The 21352-nt window shown below is 38.0% G+C and overlaps 2 protein-coding genes and 1 long non-coding RNA gene across 3 annotated transcripts; 2 read left to right on the top strand and 1 right to left on the bottom strand.

Moving 5' to 3' along the window:
* Nucleotides 1-2946: 2946 nt before the first annotated feature.
* LOC123559152 (uncharacterized) lies at nt 2947-4962 on the top strand. Its single transcript, XM_053522500.1, has 2 exons — nt 2947-4334; nt 4475-4962. The coding sequence occupies exons 1-2, from the start codon at nt 4007-4009 to the stop codon at nt 4960-4962; spliced, it is 816 nt and encodes a 271-aa protein (XP_053378475.1). The 5' UTR covers nt 2947-4006.
* Nucleotides 4963-7831: 2869 nt separating this feature from the next.
* Nucleotides 7832-10448, bottom strand: LOC123540494 (uncharacterized). Its single transcript, XR_008366988.1, has 3 exons — nt 10335-10448; nt 9981-10082; nt 7832-9653 (listed from the first exon to the last, which is right to left on the bottom strand). It is a non-coding gene; the product is annotated as an uncharacterized LOC123540494 (long non-coding RNA).
* Nucleotides 10449-20301: 9853 nt separating this feature from the next.
* On the top strand, nt 20302-20904 carry LOC128548106 (baculoviral IAP repeat-containing protein 7-A-like). Its single transcript, XM_053522501.1, has one exon. It carries the CDS (start codon nt 20302-20304, stop codon nt 20902-20904), a length of 603 nt encoding a protein of 200 aa, XP_053378476.1.
* Nucleotides 20905-21352: the final 448 nt, after the last annotated feature.

Here is a 21352-nt window from a genome sequence, read left to right on the forward strand (position 1 = left end):
CACTTTTTGGGGGTGGTTTAACAGAAGAGAAAACGTGTGTTACTAGTAACAGGGAGATTCTTGCGCTCACGTGCTGTTAAAACACTTTTTTATCTATGCGCATTCAGTGGCAAAGCGTAAACGTATAACGACCCCAAAACGGTTAATTCAAAAGGAAATGACGTCATCGTGATAAGCCAACTCAGACATTCCCGTGCTTTTCATAGAAGTTTAATGACGATGAGGAACAATGTATCCGTTTATAATATTAATTTACGCATTTTATGCTAGAATAGCTTTATCGCATGTCCATTTCGTGTACCGAGCTCGGGCACCAATCAATCCCTTAGGATTCTACAGATGTTATAACGCGAAAATACATGCGTTATTCCTACATTTTTAGACACATTGGTTTTGCTCTAATATTTTCCATATCTTTAATTTGTCCATACCATGCCATTCCATGCCATTTCATTTTGATATGCCAACATCAGTTTTTTAATCACAATTATTTAACAAACGGAAGTTACATGTTGATTTCCATTGTCTTGTGTTGTGCTTTAATGTGCATACTCTTATGGACAAAGATTTTTGAATTAATTTTGAAACTTTAGAAAAATTAATCCTGGCACCAAGCCGAGGTTTAGACTTTGGTCATAATGATACCTTTCATCAAACGATAATTATGAAAATGACGACGTTTACCGCCAGAAATCATAAAAAAGATGATAATGTATTTTTGTTCTCTTCTGTGGTCTGCATCACAAATATAAGAAAGTTTACAAAGAAAATATTCCAAAACGAAATCGGCTTTGCTGGTGTCTGGTCCCAGATGTATGGCTAGGAAAAGTTAGGTGAGGTTAGGGTTAGGGCTTTGAGTATTTTACAAACTTAAGTAACATCTTGTTTTACACAATATGAGGGCTATTGACTGATCAACATTGAGCAAATTACTGTGACAATCAGTCTTGTTCGTTAAAATACAACAAGGCAAATATTCAAGTTTATGTACTTTTATTGCGGTTACGAGTGCCAATCGCTGCATAAATGTCCCCGAAACTGGTTGCATTTCTTCGTGGCCTTTCGTTGAACCGAAATGGTGGCATCGGTCTGTAATTCTGCTTTTCATCTACTTCTGTGCTAAATCTATCAACAATGCCATGATCTGCAAATGATAAGAGTAAAAGTGCATTGAAGACGATCCAGTTTGCCCTCTCACTTCTTAGAACAAAGTTTACGAATTCGTCTTTCCATGTGTCTACAGCATAATAGTCTAGTAGAACAAGTAGAATTCTAGTATCAATCCTTGACACAACAATATCAAAGTTCACCACTGGATTCGACAAGTCCACTACGAACTGTTTGTGATATTGCTCAATGTCCCCTTCTTTCAGAAATCCGTCAAGTTGCTCTCGCAGGTACTGTTCATGACATTCCCCGAGCGACAATATCTTCTCTGTCTTATTGTATATATCGTTGTGCGTTAACAGCATGTCGAGAGTTTGAGACCTCTGTCTCAGTGTTTCGATGCTGAAAACTTTCACCTTCATCTTCTGGAATTTATAAGCTGTATGATAGTTTGTAAGCGTGTTGACAGTCTGATTGCATTCGATAGAATGAAGCTCAAGTGTCGATTTCCTCGGTACTGCACCAAAAAATAACTTTTTTCAATCAATCTGCTTTCTGATTGGTCAATACAAAGTAGGCGTGGTTTAAATGCCACATTCTGATTGGTCAAAATATATTTTTAGCTAGATATGGTTTAGGGGTATCCTTGATTTCATGAGGTGACTGTTTCACATTTCTTCTCTGGGATAAGACCATAATACTTTGTAAGTTTATTCCGGTCTTTTCTACGTTCCATCTTATCATCTAGATCTCTCAACTTCTTGTTGATAGTCTCTTCATCGTCATCTTCATAGATTTTGATTTTCCTCTTCTTAGGTTTATCAGCAAAAAAGAAATTAGCATTTAGATCTCTCAACTTCTTGTTGATAGTCTCTTCATCGTCATCTTCATAGATTTCGATTTCCCTCTTCTTAGGATTATCAGCAACAGATACTGCTTCGTTTGACAGTGTACTATACTGATTTGCAGGAGCCCATGGTCTTCCTTTCTCTTTAAAGTCTACTTGATGTCTCGCAGCTTTCTTGCCAATAATTCCCTTGTACTTGGTATGATATGAATCTGCTTTGCCAAACTCTAATAATTTATATCTCTTGTGGAGTGTAGTCTCTCTATATAGACAGACAAACTGTACATATCCGTGTATCATATCATCTATTACAGCGTAACAGATATATAATATTTCTTGTGAGTCTACTAAGCTTTGTAGACAATCTTCTGTCATTAACTTCAAGTCTTGATCTGCTGGATCTACCATTGCTTTGAATATATAGAACTCCTTCATCTTCTGGAATTTATAAGCTGTATAATAGTTTGTAAGCGTGTTGACAGTCTGATTGCATTCGATAGAATGAAGCTCAAGTGTCGATTTCTCTCGGTACTGTACCGAAAAATAACTTTTTCAATCAATCTGCTTTCTGATTGGTCAATACAAAGTAGGCGTGGTTTAAATGCGGCATTCTGATTGGTCGTAACATTTTTAGCTAGTTGACACTGTTATACTGACAAAGTTTTATTAACTAATAAACATACAAAAATGAATTACATAGTTCTCTTTAGTTTGTCCTCTTGAATGTTGTATATGATCCATCTGTCATTGGACATCGTTTTCGTGTTAGGTTTGAAGTTAGCAAAGCATACTACTTTGGGTGGATCAAAGTAGTATGCTTCACATTGCCTGAACAATATTCCATCCTTTAGTTACTCCAAAAAGTGGTAGTTTATGTGTTCGGCTTGCGACCTCGCATAGTCCATGATTACTATTGGTTCTTCATTGTACGCATATGATAGGTCTTTTGTCCCACCGTTCTCAAGTATGATTGCACCATGGTGTGCCATCAGGTAATTTCCTAAGAAGGATTTGCTTACGTTACCTTTTTCTTCCCATAACCATAGTATTTGTCTGTCGGTTTGTATTTCGATGAGTTCCAATGCTGCTTTCTGCCATGGTCTTAAAGTTACGTTTCTAAGATCCAATATCATTGAGTCGACAATGTTGTCTTTTCTGTATTCTTCGAACTGTTCACGGAACACACACTTCTGAGCTGGTATTAAACTGCAATATGGAAAGTCAGTTGGATCAAGTTCTTGAGTTCCACGTTTTTTTGCATAGATCTTAGCTCGAAGTGACAGATGCAGATAGCTGGTGTCAATATTTTTGTAAAGTGTGTACTGATCTTCTTTGGACACATAACGGATGACATCTCTGATCTTTTTACATCTTTTAATCATGCCGCATGAGAATCTGAATTGCTTCTTCCACTTAGCTTTGAAAGTTTTGAAGTTCATCTTTTTCTTTGTTTGGATGTAAGCATGGCTATGTGCCTTTTCTTCTCGTTTAGATAATCCAAACGAACATCTAAACGATAATCCAAACTCGTTGCAGAAGACATAGCTTTGTATGAAGTTTTGATGCTTCTTGTTTCTAGAGTCCATTCTTCTCAGGAAGAGATACTTCTTTGGTCCTTGGTTCATGGTTAACAAGAAGTGTACGCCTTTGTTGGTGATTTTCCTTTTCTTTGGTTTTTCAACTTTAACACCAGTATTTTTTAAGTGCATTTTGGTTTTACAATGTTGAGACCATCCAGATTTACGTACTTGACGTTTGCACAGTTCACACATTTTCGTCTGTCCGTTGTTTTTGAACGGCATCTTGAATGTAGAATCGATGAATTGTATGATAGTTTGTATGCGTGTTGTCGGTATAATTGCATTCGATAGAATGAAGCTCAAGTGTCGATTTCCCTTGTACTGTACCGAAAAAATAACTTTTTCAATCAATCTGCTTTCTGATTGGTTAATACAAAGTAGGCGTGGTTTAAGCAAACCGTTCTGATTGGTCGAAACAATTCTTGCTAGATATAGCGTTTGCGGATGGTTTAAACTCTCATTCTGTATCAGAATGATGAACAGATCAGCCGTAGAATTACTGAGCACATTAATGACAAAGAGCCGTCAACAAGCAATGGAAACATTTGTGTTATACAAGCGAAGAGGCCTCATAAGAAGAGCTCAGAACTTGATCGAAAACATCGATAACGTCGTTACTTGCATCAACTTGGATCGAGGACGAGATCCTTCCTTGTTCAAGAGTAGCATGTCGGCGCTATCCAAACTGAACTTGTGGGAAAACGAGATCAGAGAGGCAACGAATGACAAAGATATGCCAGACATCATATCAGCTGCGAGGTTTCTCTTGGAAAACCAAGGCTTGCTGATGGATGAAATTGGTGAGTTGACACTTTCAAATTGAACTAGATATTTGTACTTGTTTTGTTTTAGCTGATAGTGATTGACTTTTTTGAAATAACCATGTAACATTTTTAGATATGGTTTAACTGAAATTCGTGTTTTTTCTTATTTGTTTCAGACAATAGTGACAGAGCAAAGAGACAGTTGCTTCCGACAGATATTATCGCAATAGATAGTGATGAAGCAGAAGAAGATGATGATGATGATCTACCAGATATATTTGGTCCAATGAGAACACCTACGTGTACTTTGAAATCAAAAAGTCCCGTAAAAGGCATCAAAGGACTGCATAGGCTGAAACCGTACTCAAGGCCTACATTAACTGTTACAAGTGCAAGCAGCACAAGCAGTACATTGTCAGAAACGGCGTGGGAAAAGAGGGAAAATGAGATGCTGGTGGCTCATCAGAAAGAACTGTCTAAAGCTAAGCAAGAGGCAAGGGACGAACTGTTATTATGCATAATATGTCTGTCAGCCGAGAAAGATCACACACTAGTACCTTGCGGACACACCTTTTGCAAAGACTGTTCACATAAGGCTAAGGGAAAGTGCTTCTTTTGCATGGCCAAAGTAAAATCGTGTGTGAAAACGAGATTAACAGACTAAAGTATTGACAGATGCTATTCCTTCTTGTCTTATCATGATGGCAATAAAATGCTAACATATTACTTTGCTTTGTTTTTACTACATCAGAATTCGGGTTTAACCACAACACTTATCATATTACTATACGAGTAGACAATTGACCATCGGCTTGAAACACACTTTCATAAACAGTATACTAGCATATTAAGCATCTATGCTGTTCGGCATGTAAAAATAGTGTGTCCAAATTACAAGCATGAATTGACATTTCGTTTTTCAATATTAAGCTAATCGGACATCGGCCTGAGGTATGAGCCGACGTGCTCCTTCAGCATTGCAACATCGCATTTAAAAAAATAAGCAGTACCAAATTCCTGCGGCTCTGCATTTAACGGGCTTGCCACCGTCATGTTTCCAAGTATCACCATCGGAGAATTCAATGTAGTTGCATAATCAATGTAGTTGCATTGAGATTCACCGATGTTTATACTGGACCATGGCTGCATTACAGAAATTTGGGATAGAGTGCCAAATGATAGAAGAAACAGAGAGAAGAAGTATTTTGAATTTTGAACGATCAGTATCTCTGCCAGACATTGTCATGCTTGTCCCCGAACACCTATCGTTACACTCGGACGACAGGGCTGTTCAAAGGTGATAGCGAGCATCTCGATAGAGAAGTGTAGCTCTTCCAAAGAACGTGGTACGCACATGTAATATCTGACAGACAATCGTAGCAATGATGGGCCAAGTAATTCCCCGTACTAGCGTCATTGCCTACCGAGCACAGAGTCGAGCCGAAGCCAGCATTAACGCTTGACCCACGCTGATCGTTTTAATGCCAAATAGTATGTTAAAGAGTAAAATATAGGAAGAAGTAAAAGCCAAATTCGCATTCAAATTGACCAGATCGGTATATTCGCAAGACATTGGCATGCCAGTCCCCGAACACCTTTCGCTACACTTGGTCGAAAGGGCTGTTAGTAGGTGATAGCGAGCGTCTCAATAGAGAAGTGTAGCTCTTCCTAAAAACGTGGCACTGACATGCTATGAAATGCAAACAATCATCGCGATGACGGGTAAACTAATTCCCCGCACCGGCTTCATCGCCTACCAAGTGCAGAGTCGGGCCGAAGCCAGCATTGACAGTTTACCCGCGCCGATCTATGAAAGTCAATCTGAATGAGAACTTTCGGTTGCCGTTCGGTCCATTAGTGTTTTTGATTTTGATTGTTTGAAAATATAAAAGAGATTTGCGTTTGCCAAAGTTTCGAAATTTCGACATGACATACACCAGAGTCGGGCTTAAAAATTAAGTTTTTGTACTAGGATGGCGTTGCAAGCTTGTCATAAGTAAGCACCCTTTGGCATACAGAAGGATACGAAAACGCCCCTTGCCGTACTCCACCACCAATGATAAAAGTGACAAAGCCCTGAGGAGAGAAACACATTCAATAGCTACAATAAGTTGTGCACAACTTTAAGACTTAACAACTAACATCTAAGACATAACTTTCATATCTAAACATCTTAACACTATTCTTATACTAAGGTTGCAAAGGTCCCGTCGCTCTCGTTTCAAACAACTTGTCATTGCTCCTAACATGCAAAAAAGATGAAGTAAAAATGTGGTTCGTTAATTGGCTATCGCATTTTCTGGCGATCTGCAAAAGCACTGAACGATCAACAGGTGACCATGTCTACCGTCAATATCGGAAAGCAGCATCAACATGATGCACGACTCAAACAGTAGACACTCAGACGACCTCGAGAGTAAGTATATCATCTCGAGTGTCATTTCAATCAACTGAGAATTCCAGCTGTGTTAAGCTGGAAAGATATTGGTCGGGATGACGGGGACAGGAGCTCAACCGTCTTTCCATTTTCGGTATATCGAGTCTCCTCGCCCTAACCCAACTACGCCGAACACTGGACATTCTCAATTGATCGAAACCCCGGATCAAGTTCTAGCCGAACCAAGACTTGGCATCGCTATGCCAATGTGCGTTGCCAGTCTTATGTCCTAACCAAGTCCTAACATGTGCATTTCGAGAGCGACGCGACTTTGCCATAGTACTCACCCCAGGCATTCTTCATCTGTCTTGTACTGCACATACCACGAATAACACTTTCAAATCCATACTTGAACATTTTAACACAAGAAAAAATTTAAAAAAACTGACGCGGAAACACCTTGAAATTATGGTGAAATCCGCCCGGCCAACTGAACAACTGAGCTTGTGCAGCCGCTTTTAAAGGCTCGCCTGCCGAAAAATAACAAACTGTGACGTCACGAACGATTTGATTGGCTGATAGCTTTAAAATTAGTTTTGTCCCACAGGACGAGTCTACACAAAAAGTAACTAGCCAATCAGCGTCGAGCATTTTTTCCTCAAGTTTTAAGTGGTCACATGACCACTTGTACAGCCGTCGAGAGAAGACGTGTTTTTGCATTGCTCTCGCTAGTTGTGTGAGTTTGATCTGGCAAAGATTGACATAGTCCTAGGTCCAAAAGTATGTTCACAGTACTTGAAATGGCCAATGCCAAATTTTCCTTAAATACTTAAAAACAACGTGTATGGACCATATTGGGAGATCTGTCTCTCCCACATTAGACAGATTCGTATAGTGTCACTGATGCTGTTTGACCAAACATGAAATCCTACATATAATGTAAAACTCTCAAGATGGGCTGTTTTGGAAAGTTTGTCCCGTACATACAAGCATACAATGCTTTGACATTCCTAATGTATCATCACGTTGTAATAGGAGGACAAAATCATATCTGACTAAGGTCGCCCTTTAGCTGCCACAAGGTAAAAGGGCGGTCATGTTCTCTATTGTGAAAAACTTGACGACGTATGAAATGTCTCAAGCATACAGTATTGACCAAAGGTAATGGACATACAAGGATACAATTGCTTTCTCATTCAGGAGAAGTTTCTCCTATCAGATCCTAAAGGCTGGGTTCAATGCAATACATTTGACATTCCAAATGTATCATCATGTTGTAATAGGAGGACAAAATCATATCTGACGCTATCATGTATCAGCTTGACTGTTTTGTCAAATTTGTTCTGTAATGCAAAGGCAATGGGCATACAAGGATACAATTACTTTGACATCCAGGAGAAGTTTCTCCTACCAGATGCTAAAGACTACGTACGTTTGATGAAAACAATGTAGGAGAAAATGTTCAACATCATGTTATGCATCATGTTGTTTTATCCTACTGAAGGGTATTAGGAGAAAAGCATAGTGACCTTTTGCATTGATGGCAATTTCACGGATTGTAGGAGAAAAAATGCATCGGGACAAAATTCCATTATCATGTTGTTTGTTTTCCTACTGATTTAGCAACAGGATAGTGAGAAAAATAATTACTATCCTGTGACGCATCAGGACAAAATTCCAACATTATATAGTGTAATATGATTTCATTGCCAGATCAAACAATGTTAGGGATCGGTAGCATGGATAGACATTCGATGCCCTTCCCCGTACATCTAACTGCGGCGTCCGGACAGTTAGGCAACCAAAGAGTGTATTCGCACATCTCATTAGAGGAACGTCGTGCTTCCCTTTGGCGGGGCAAGAGCATTTAATCCCTGTCCATGAATCCTCGCAGCGTCGGGTTAAGCAATTCCCTGTACCGGCTTCGCTGCCTCGCCAAATATAGAGTTGGGTCATTACAACCAGCATTACACTTAACCCATGCCGATCAGAAATCCAAACAAGGGAGGAAAAAATGCTCAACATCAGGTAAGGACTATGATACAATTATACCATCATGTAGGATTACGGTTGGATGTAGGATAAATTTCCAACATCATACTATTGCATCGAAAAGCATTTCAAATCTCTGATATAGCCTTATGGTCATGTTTTGACATTCCGATAGCTTGATACTAGTCTTGTAATGATTTTGCATTACAGCTTACTTGATAGTTTGATAAGAGACATCTCTAGGATTTTGTAATGGTTTTACATAATGTTCAAGTTATCGCATGAGACTATACTTTGTAAATGCTATATATTTTCAATACCAAGAGTACCAGAGATTTGACTGCAATTTCTATGCAGTCGCCTGTGGTTGGATATAAAGGACACAGTGACAAAGATAAAATGAGACGTTCAAGAAAAATGATCAGTCAGAAATCAAGAATTTTGTTGTTCAAAGTGTTGAAATTTTGAAGGACCATCTACCTTATAAAGTATCTCATAAGTATAGTTAAATAGTATAACACGTCTCATTTTACCTTTACCAACGACCCTTGCTTGATCTCCGAGATGTGATATACCATACCGGTCTGCCAAGTACACATAATAAGCAAAGGCACTACCAGCATGAGTGAACATGTTTACTCACACTGGTGAATGCCAGTGTCTCTTAACATTTCATTGGGATAGCATACTTAGCAAACAAGCTGGCAAAGTATTGATAGCGGACAGACAAGTCAGGCTACTAGACTCTTATAATACAGACAAACAACACTAAACCTTCATCTCGGAGACCTTTACCATTACTTTATATATTGAAAGATAACAAACACAATAAGCAAAAGTGTGCCTCTTTTACGGGCATAGCCACTTGCACGGACAAAGTTCATCATACAAAACAATACATGCAAATATCAGAGTCTATCATTTCAATTGTAAAACGTCTATCTCTGTTTGCATCAATCGCAGCATCTGGTCTCTGCTCTAGCTACCTGTAACAGAAAAATTATAAGACTGAATGGCATTTCAAATTTTCTAACAAAGTAATTCAATGAAAACATATGAAGCTGAAATGAAATTATGCTTGTTGAAATGAAAATCTATTTCTTTTTTTCTCTCAAGAAATATGCTGAGGAAAATCTATCATTGCATCTGTAACTCACTGTTCATATTTTTTTTTGTGCATCACACAAATCAAATGTAAAATGACACTTGATACTGACAGCCTCCAGTATAGAAAATATAACAAAAAGTTCAAGCATCAAGCTGAAATGGTATTGTATTTTTTTTAATTCAATATTTGTAAAATGAATAGCTACCTGATTTTTCTTCACAAGTTGCTAGTAAAAGCCTGTCACCCATCACTTCTTTTTGAATGTACAACTTGAGACATCTTGGCCTGTGCAAGTCACTGTAGTGCTCTGAAAAAAACAATAAGCAAAACATTAGAAAATCAGTGCTTCTTGATAACTCATTCTGCAAAAGTGCTTATGTATTTTTACACACAATGAATGAGATATTTTCTGAACATTTCTGAAAGCTGAGCTAGTTCATATCTGCCTTACACTTGCCTAAATTTATTACCAACTTTCTACAACCTTACACTGTGATGAAGCTGAAAAGGCATTATGTTTGCTAAAATTCAATAGAGATTATTTTGTAAAAATAAATACCTGCTTTTCTTTCCATAATTTATTGCTGTGGAACACACACACATCACTTCAGTATGCTTCACACTTCTTCAGTCTATGCTTGTAAATATTTAGCAGGCCTGGACATGTTGCTCTGAAAAAAAAAAATAAGCAAAACATCATTCTATCATTGATTTTTTGAAGATTCATTCTGTCAAAGTGCTTATTAATTTTTTATATACATAAAATGAGACAGAATCTGGTCTATGAGCATCTAAGAAAGCTTAGCCACTTCAAAATTTCAAATCACAATCAACATACTGAGCAGTGACAGATGAAATCATACACTAACCTTTTTTTCAGCTCCTGTATCATGCATCCGCCTCCTTCCTTGGTAGTTTTTAACGGCAGGCATTCTGAGATGTATTTTCTCATAAAGTTTTTTCCAATCCTCCGTCTACAAACACAATAAAATGATTTTATTTCACAGAAATACTTGTGACCGTTGAAAGCCATATTGATATTGTTATGTCCAGCTCCTAAATGACGTGACTGATGACGTAGCGACCTTACGTGACCCTATTCTCGGAAAATGCAAAAAAAAGACGAGAAATGGTGAATGACAGGGTCATTTCAAATCAATGTTTTGAACCTATTACTGATCGCAGAAAGATGAAAATGGTCAATACTTTTATCCTCATTGTATTAAATTTTCAGTTTCATACCTTATTTACTTTTTGCAAAATTATCGCCCAAACCTGCACCTTTGTTGTAAACGGCGCGGCCATTGTTGTTTACCGTGGTGTGTCATTTTCTGAGCAAAAAATCAAGTCCTTCCCCAATTTTGTAAACTGTGACAAATTAACAGCAAAACAAGAAAGGTTTTAGCTATCGAATGAGACCAACATCATGAATTTACATTGAAAAATGAATAAGATATTAACGTTTCAAAATCACTTATTTTCGTGAGCATTTTTACACAAATTTCGACAATTTTTCATGTTCAAAAATATGCTAAACCAAATGATCAAGAATGAAATCTTTACATGCATTCAATACGCTAGCAAACAGGCTTTCTTGCCTTAAAAGAAATATTTTTTACATTCATGCAATAGAAAACTACGAGGGTTGAAACTTGAAACTTTGCAAATGGCGCATTACCGTTATGTTGACAATACGGTATGACACTTCTGAGCTAAAAATCACCTATTTCCACACTTTTGTAAATTCTGACATTTTAACATCAAAACAAGAAAGGTTTTAACTGTCGAATGAGACCAACATCATGAATCTACATTGAGAAATGAATAAGTTATTTACGTTTCAAAATCACTCATTTTCGCGAGCATTTCACATGAATTTCAACAATTTTTCATGGAAAAAAATATATATAACCAAGTGTTTCAGAACAAGATTTTTGCAAGCATTTATTACGCTAGCGAACTGACTTTCTTGTCCTAAAAGAAATATTTTTTACATCCATGCAATAGAAAACTACGAGGGCTGAAACTTGCAACTTTGCAAATGGCGCATTACTGTTATGTTGACAATACGGTATGTCACTTCTGAGCAAAAAATAATATATTTCCACACTTCTGTAAATTATACCAAATTAACATCGAAACAAGAAAGGGTTTAGCTTTCGAATGAGCCCATCATCATGAATTTTCATTGAGAAATGAATAAGATATTTACGTTTCAAAATCACTCATTTTCGCGAGCATTTCACATGAATTTCAACAATTTTTCAGAGTGAAAAAAATACATAACCAAGTGTTTCAGAACAAGATTTTTGCATGCATTCATTACGCTAGCGAACAGGCTTTCTTGTCCTAAAAGAGATATTTTTTACATCCATGCGTTAACAAAATATGAGCTCCCAAAATTTGACAGAAATTGCATCATTCTGCACACATGCCGTTGCGCGAAAAAAGTCAAAATAAAGTGTTTATTTCCACTACAAACTTATCAAAGCAAGATAATGTCATTCACTGACATAAAATCTACCTACCTTTTCATTTTGTTACTTCCAAATCCTCCAAATTATTCCATAAAGCTCCAAAACTCAGAGAGAACTTTTTACTTTTATTTTGTTCAATGCAGTTGTGACTGCCACGCACTGTCAGTATGTGTACGCTGTAAATTGATCAAGAACGTCACAGTTGTTTCGCATACTTCTATATGAGAACTTATAACCAGAAATTCCTGGTTATTGCTCAGATCTAACTGTTCATTGAAATAAAAAACAAAACAATGTTGAATGAACAGTATGAGACTTTATTTACTGTAGGCCTACTGTGTTACATGTTTCATAGCTAATTCATGTAGCAAAAAATATTTATTCTATCTCCAATTTCTTACAACGTGGTGGTCTAATAATAATGTTAAAATGTTCACGTAGACCTTGTCTGCTCCATCCATCATTTTGGGTTCCGTCGAGATGTTACAAGTACAATCCGAATTTGGGTCCAAACTGTGCTCACACCACTCGAGTTCTATATCAGAATGATAAGTACTCATGTATTTTCTAAGCATGTACATCCATGTTGAATAATTCATATCCAAGTCTGTCCTTATTTTTGTTATGTCCTCGTACTTCACGTACAGACACTTCTTTGCAGTCAGAAAATCACGTAACGCACACTCCACATCAATCAAATATTCACTGTCGGGTATGTTTGAGAAGTCTACATTCAAACTTGTCCTATTCTTAATGTAAGCTGTAAATAATTCCATCCAAGTTTCTTCCGAAATTCCAAGATGTAATCGGCTTATATTTTCTTCCCTAATCGACACTTTGTGATGTGTCGGACACGCCTCGCTCAGTACAGTACTAAAGGAATTCGACATTGTGTTGAATACCGCTGAGCTATTTTCCATCTTGTTTATCTATGGTAAGATGCCATCCTTTCACACCTTTATATAGTGCAAAAAGTTATAAAAATTATAAATTCGCTCTCAAAACATCGCCCTGCGGCATGCCAAACTTCCGCCTGAAAGAAATGAACACAGTGGGCGTCGCACTGGACAAGTACGTAGGCGGGTCTCATGCATTCAGTTGTCATACTTTATTATGAGTACCGTTTTTATGTAATCTTTGCAAAGTTTTTAATGTGTTCCGAGTAGATTTTTCAATTCCCTCCGGCTAATTCGCATCCGATATTTTCTGGAAAGGCAATCGTTTGTTTACAGACAAGCTTAAAGCTTTTGTAATATGCCCGGTATAGGCTTAACAAGCGTATTTGTAAGTAGTGTAGATGTCTTTAACATCTATTTTTTCTAGTTTATTGTCTTTTATTTCATGTAAGTTCCATCTTGGAATGCTGTATTCTTTTAGTCTTGGCATGTGGTTGCTAAGTACAAGTACTTGACTTATTGGGCAGAGGCACATTTCACATCCGAGGCGGATGTAATGTCCATCTCGTAGGTTTTCCATTGTCTCATACAGTTGTTTAGGTTGATTAGGTTTTGTTAACTTGTATACTACTAATTGTCCATGTCTTTGTGTGTGAGGAAATTTCTTCTTAGTTTCCTCATTGAGGATTGTAGCATTCTTGGTTTTTGACAGGTATTTACTTAAGTAAGTAGTGCCGTTTCCTCCTTGTTTATCTACTATCCAGTTGACTATGTAGCCATCCTTGTTTTGTTCTTGCTGTTGTAGCTGATGTATGATATCTCGTTCGCCATGGTTTAAGTGTTTCTTCTTCTGTTGGCATTTCTTCGCTGAAAAGGAAGGAACTTCAAACTGTCCAGATCTTTCATCATGTGGACGGTCATTAATAATGTAAGCGCCATCTTTTGCTGTTCGCGCTTCTTGTGGTTTTCCACCTGGTTTTTTTTTAGCTTTCAAAATACCTCTTTCAATGAGCTCTGCTTCTTTTCTTGTCTGTTTCCGTGTCCAATTCCATCATCAGAATCATATATGTCATATGTATCATCAAGCACCATTTGCATTTGCAGTCTGGTCCTGGACAATCAGGATATTTCCTCTTTCGTTTTTTTCTTCGTAGTTCAAGTATATCTTCGATGGATATACTTTCTACTGTTTGAGCCACTGCTTTGACTAAGTCCACTTTCTTTTTACCTTGTACATTCATTATTGCCTTTTTCAATAAAGTCACCATCTTTGCTGCAGTATTTCTGTTCTCTTCAGGAGTACCTCTTGCCATTTCCCAATGTGCACTGTTATTGATCTTTTTAAGTTGATTCAATCTTTTTCTGTCTTTTAATTGACAGTATCCTTGTAAATAAGGTGTTCCATTTACTCCTTTTTCTTTTCCATTATCAAGTAGTAGAAGTTTTCATTGTTTAACAATTCTTCATACTCTTCCTCTGTATAGTTGTTTAATGTAAAGCACAATTTCTTGCTTTTGGTTGTATTTTCTTTCTTTCAACACTTTTTCCATTGTTGTATTTCTCAACTGCATCATCAACCAATTTTTGTGATCTTTGTTGCTCACTTACAATTCTGATGAACTCAGGATCCAATTCTTGGTCTGTAAGATTGCTTACTTGTTGTGCACTTTTTCCATTGTTGTATTCTCAACTGCATCATCAACCAATTTTGTGATCTTTGTTGCTCACTTACAATTCTGATGAACTCAGGATCCAATTCTTGGTCTGTAAGATTGCTTAGTTGTTGTGCCATTTTTAAGTTCGAAATTATTTTATGACTGATTTCACATTCAGTTTTAACTTATATACCTTTTCTCGATGCAGAAAAATAACTTTCTTTTTTACCATTGTAAATTTTGTGTCTCTTTTCTGCGGCATGGCCAGTTACTGGGCACAGTTATGCCTCTCCTATTGTGCATGTGGACCAAAGCGGTGTCCCACTGTGTTATGTCTCATGCACACTTGTCATTATTATGAGCACAGTTTTATGTAATCTTTTGCAAAGGTTTCGATGTGATCTAAGTAGATTTTCCAGGTTTGGTTGAAACTTTCAGTCATCCCATTCATCTCTGGTCCAATGTATATTACCGCTGTTCAAGGTTTATTTGCAGCAACAAGCGTGCTCTAAAATGAACGTACACCCATTAAAATACCCCCCATTTTATAGGGGGGGGGGTCTTTTTCCCAGTCATTTTTTCCCTTTTTCCCGCACAAAAATCACTCTAAAACACCCTACCTGTCCACACGAACATCCATTTCAATTCGACTTTTTTTCAAATCCCATTTTGGTTTGCTCAAACGTGAACTTTTTTGCCGTTTGGTCCCTATGATCCATGAACAGTTTTATTATATTAGGCAAGTTTTTGAGCAACCAATATGTTTCACGGCTGATGACAAATCCTCTACGTTCATGTTTACAAGAAGTGTCCAACACAAAAAGCCTACGACGTGTCCATTGACTTGATAGTTTGATTTGAATGTGTTCGAATATTCGGAATAATTCCTTGAAATATTCAAACACGTTAACTCTTTTAACATAGACACATACATCTGTGCGGTGTCTACACGCTAGTGTTTGACAAACGTTTGCAGTTGTAGCTGAATCAGGCATGATTTGAAGTAAGTCCGAATGCTATTATTGAAGATCCTTTTATACTGGTTTCTGTGTGAAAATATATTTGGAGTGAATGTACCTCCCTGCAGTATCCCATTTTCAAGCAGTTATGTTGCGTTTATGAGTTCACTTTTCAAGTAAATACAATGCGTCTATGAAGTTATTTCAGATGTGTGTCTTTGCGTAGGCAAAGCTTCACATATGGAACTCGATGCAGGTCATCTTTCTCGTTTTCGAAAAAGTGTTTATTGACTATTGCATTGGCCGTTTCGCAGTCAGGTTGTTGAAATATTTTTCCAACAGTAACATCAATGATATGACAGCCGGCTGGTTCTAGATGACTTGTGTATGCTGGAACATGCATGAAGTAATCTCGCCTCGTCAGATTAACTTTGACGGGATCGAATTTGATGACGAATATACCTCTGTATGCTAACGGAGTAATTGTCTCATCTGAGAACAAATACATGAGATAATCTGATAGATAATTGAATGTGCGGCGGTCTGTAACTTCGATGATTTCACAATCCTTGGTACCTAGTGTCAAAGTGATAATTCTGGGCATTTTGTTTGGCTCAAAGTACGGCTTATACGTCTCACGTGCACGAACCCAGTAGTCGTCGGTGTGGAAAATAGGTTCAAGATGTCTGTCAGTTTCGTTATATCTGTCGTACAGAATGTTCGACGTAGAATTGTAAACGGCATAACGTAATTGTTTCAAATCGTATGATGGTAGTCTCATCAAATCTTGTATGTAACTCGTCCTTTCATAAATCCTTATATCTATGAGCGTGCGCCCGAATCGTTTGTAAAAGCGTCTTGTCAATATATGAAGTATGTCTAGCCATTTCCAGTCGTACGGTTTAGCCATGGAAAAACTTCCCACCTTTTGTTGTCTTAAATTGAAATAGAGATCGTACGCTGTTCCTCGTTCGATAAAGTAACAACGACCGTCCATAATAACACCAACTGTTTTTAAAGGATAGCACTGGTGACAAATACAAGTTGATGTATTAGCAGTAGCAAGTTTAATGAAAAATAGCGAAATATGAGAGCTACAAGGTTTAGCGGTTTGCTAACTTGTTCCAATATCGAACGTCAAGTTCGTTCGTGATGACCAAGGGTAGATATTTCTCATTCAAGGATTGATTCTTGTTGTTCTCCGTCGCGACAACCCGATACTGCATATCCATTGTTATGAAGTAGCACTTATCTTGATATTCTACACCAAACGTTCTATCCTTGAGACAGTCGATACAACGACAGTTTCGTAAACCGTACGTCGAATTGGCATCTTCTGCCATTTGCTTATCCAGCAATGGATCAACGGCATATGTGCGCATTGCATACAGCAGAATGAAGTGCAACGCTATTACGCGGAGAGGTCCTTTCGGTAGCATGCTCAGAGTGAAAATGTCGTAATAAAGACAAAGACGAGATATTTATACCAAGAATCACTTTAATATATATTTTTTTCATTTATTTTTTTTTCATTCAAAAGGATGTCACCAAATACATTTTTAGCATATTGAAACGATCACGATATAACACTTTGATATAACAGCCATTGAAACATGAATCAACATACGTCCATTTATCACGACAGAGATCTTTGATATCAGCATTGATTTTGCTGGAACAACGCACACTTGATTTCACATTTTTGAATTTGTTATCGCGATGACGTTTTAATTCTCTAACCTCGACTTCTCGTAACATATCGAGTTTTTCGTTCCAAAAGTCTTGAAGGTTTGCTGGAGTGAGTTGTTTTCCGTAACGCTGGATCAAAACCGAGCACAGTTTAGTTTCTGTAGAATGAGAAAAGGTACAATTATACAAGAAATCGTCATGATGCACGACAAAGAAGCAAGCAGTTGCTGCCATGTCGCTAGTACATCGGTCAGAGAAGAATATGTGACAGCGTGTGAGGGTTTGTCCATTGTCGTCATAATTGTCTTCTTCAACGAGTACAAAGTCAGCACCATTCTCGTCAGAATCATTAAATTTCATCTTCATCTCTCTGATTCCATCTTCGTCAGAGTATGTCAAGGAATACTCTGTTAGTTTCTGACAAACGTAGTTGATGGGCAAAACACGCTTATCAGTTATGGAAAGAATGAAGTGTTCTGTGAGATCTATGTTTTTGTTGATGAACTGGGCCATCAATTTGTTTTTAGCTTCCTTTGGCAGCGAATCATCATAAAACAATAACGAGAATTCGTCTTCGTATCCGTATCTCAGATTGTGGAAATGATCCGGTCTGTCCATCTCAGTGTCTGGAGACGAAATGAAAGGTTTGTATGACAAGAACGACCTTTGTCTTACATTTAACTCTTTTTACCCGAACACATTTTTGCCCCAGAAACTGCATTGGCAAAATCTGTGGCAATAAATGCATCGAGAAGGCAAAAAATCGAGCCTTAAAAGCAAATGTCTTTTTTATGTAAAAAAGGGAAAAGTCCCAGTATTTGCAAAAAATTTTTTTCCGCCCCCGTTAATGCTGGGTGATTTTGAAATTGCAATTTTTGCGTAAAACTTTTCCCTTTTCCCCCAAATTTTTGTTCTTCACACCCAATTACCACTGTCTTTAAAGTGTACCGTTTCGCTTGAGCGATCGCCCCGCAGTCCGTGCCACGAACTCTATGCAACAGTCTCTGTCTGAATCTGAAATGTTGCCAACACAGCAAGTCCCTGTTGCCTTTTTTGGCCAGATGGTTCGGTCGTTTTTTCCCACGATGGGGGAAAACCGATATCTTCCCAAAAAACGACAAGTTTTAATTTTTGACCAGGTAGGAGCACAGTTTCAAGTGCCGTCGCGACTAATTTTTAATTTCAGGTGCAGCTTCTTCAGTTGCCCAATTCTTTCTTGAAGCTTGCGTCTGCTTCTTCTTTTGAGCGCGCGACGGGAGATGGTGAACCCCAAATTTGACTTGTCGTAAAATTTTATAAATCCCTTTTTTTCTTGTCTGCCTAGGTCGATTGAAACGCAGTCAATTTGGGTGGGGTCGTAACAGTCGCGAAGTCCTACCCCCCGGATCGATGGAACATATGAGTCCGAGGGTGCACTTGTACTGTCGGTACATATTGGTCGCACGGAATTTGCGATGTTTTTCCGTTGATTTGCACACTTTCATGTTGGGGTCAAAGGTGGTATTTAAAACACTTTTTTTGAAAACCCGAGAAACCTTTCTTTCCCGTCCTTCTTAATTTTGAAAAGTTGTTGCCCTCAAAGCAAATTTTTCGAATTTCCGAATTCGTTTGTCTGGTATGTCTCTTTCCCTTACAATCTCACTACTTGTTTTGGGACTTTCGAATTTATCCTTTCCCTAACATAGCAGTGTCCCCTTTTTTCGGACGACTTTTCTTTTCTTTGGTTGGTCTGTGCAATTTGTACATGGGCAAAAGTTCTTACAGGGGGTCAAATTTATATTTGAATCTTGTTGTCAAAAACCAGTCGTCTCCTGGAAATCTGTACTCGACCGGAAAGTCTGTTGAATTGTTTTTTGGGGACCCCTCTTTGTAATTCGAACGCTTCGGTTTGAAGTCTTTCTCCTTAAATAGGTAATTGCACCAATTGTAAGCATAGTTTTCACCCTTTACACTGGTTCAACGTTGCTTTTGCTAGAAGTCGGGGTATGCCGACAGAATAAATACAATAAATTTTTTCTTCTGTCTTGGCCCCACTTTTTTTTCAAGTTCAATCCGAGTAAGATCGACTTGCAGACGAGACCACAGTTCAATTCCGATTCGTGCCTTTCAATCCATGAATTGAACGTTTTTCCCTCCATTGACGAATGCGGCTTTCCACAAGTCATCTGTTCTGTTTTCTCTTCATTTTTTTGTGAGGGGGAAAAAAGAAGTTACAAGTTTTTTACTGAATAGAAAACAATTCCCCTTTAATTTTTTTCACAAACCCTATTTTTTTTCCATTTTTTTATTTTATTCAAAAAAACCTGAATCCCAAAAGGGAAAGTTTCATACTCTTTTTGACCACTCTAGCCCGGGTTCTTTAGATGTTGTCAAATCAAGAGTGACGCCTTCCTTTTCTTGTTTCACGAATGTATTTCATCTTTTCTTGTAGGTTACAGTGATTGGCCACCGCGGCTTTTGTTTTAGCTTCAGATACTGTTTATGTAATCATGCACTCCTTTTGTCTTTGTCGTCGGATCGATTGAGAGATGGGGTCGAATGCCGACTTTAAGTATTTGGTTGTAGCTCCCAAAGGATCATTATTGAAATTTGATTTCGAAGCGGGAAAAAAAAAGTAATATCTCTTTTATTATTCGCTCAAAAAAAATGGAGATGGAATTCGGTATAATTTCTGACGTTCCAAAACTTTTCCTGAATATGCAAATCCGCGAGCGCTTGAGTCCCTTCGAAAGTGGCCAAACATATACCCATCACAAAAGAGCTCGATGCTGAAGCCGGTCTAACTACACTGTGTTGGTGATTCAACGTTCGCGCGACTACTCGCGGGGCGAGGACTGCGAAACTTCGAGAATGGGGAAAGTGGCCGATGGAAAACATGCAAAGGATCCTCGTTGTCCGCATATTCTGTTGTTGAAAGGACAAGGTTTCATCGATGCATGCTTTCGTGGAGAGAAGCCAAGTGAGGCGCATCGAAATACATCACAAGAAAACGTTGACTTCATGAGCACAACAGCGGCGCAAGTCTGTCTCGAATATAATTATTCTGAGACAAATATCAGGAAGGCCATTCATAGATACATGGATCAGTTTGGGAACATTGAATTCAAGGCAAGCGATCTTTGTAAAATTTTGATCGAAATGGAGGATGAGTCATCATCGGACGAAAATCAAGATACGAGCGGAGATGAAGATTTGTCAAAAAATACTGATTTAGCTGCGACTGCTGATGATACGTCTTCTGAAACCAAAGGTGATGATATCGTATCTATGCTAGAGGAAAATCGACAGCTCAAAAACAACATGACTTGTAAAATTTGCTTAGACAGTGAAGCTGATATCGTTTTTCTTCCATGTGGACACATTACGAGCTGTGCCATGTGTTCGCCCGCATTAAGAAGGTGTCCAGTGTGTCGTGTATTAGTGAAAGGGCGCATCAAAGTGTTTCTATCTTGATAGGTAAGTTAAATAAAACACATACACACAAAATGATATTAATCTCATATCTTTATTGATTCACCGATCAGATAATTCAAAGCCTATATTGGACAAAAATATTCCTTCAAGTAAACCTTCAAAAACACAACCTGAATCCATAAGGAACAGTTTCATACTCATTTATGACCACTCTTTTATCAAAAAGAAATTGAAAAAACGTCTTGCTGGATTCTCGGTTTATGTTCACTCTTGGCGATTCCTTACGAACGAGCCACAATGATCATCAATGTAATCGTTTTCCGATCGATTACCAGTGATCATAGCATACAGCATTTCGTAGTTGACTTGAAGCGAGTTCTTGAAGTTGTGCGCCAGTCCTTTGATCTTGCAGATCGACTTGTTCTCGTCCTTGTCCGGATAAGCCAGTGCGTACGCATAACTTTTTGGCCCTGCAGTAACAAAGCTA

Source organism: Mercenaria mercenaria, chromosome 14 (genome assembly GCF_021730395.1).
Source record: "Mercenaria mercenaria strain notata chromosome 14, MADL_Memer_1, whole genome shotgun sequence".
NCBI classification, from domain to species: domain Eukaryota; kingdom Metazoa; phylum Mollusca; class Bivalvia; order Venerida; family Veneridae; genus Mercenaria; species Mercenaria mercenaria.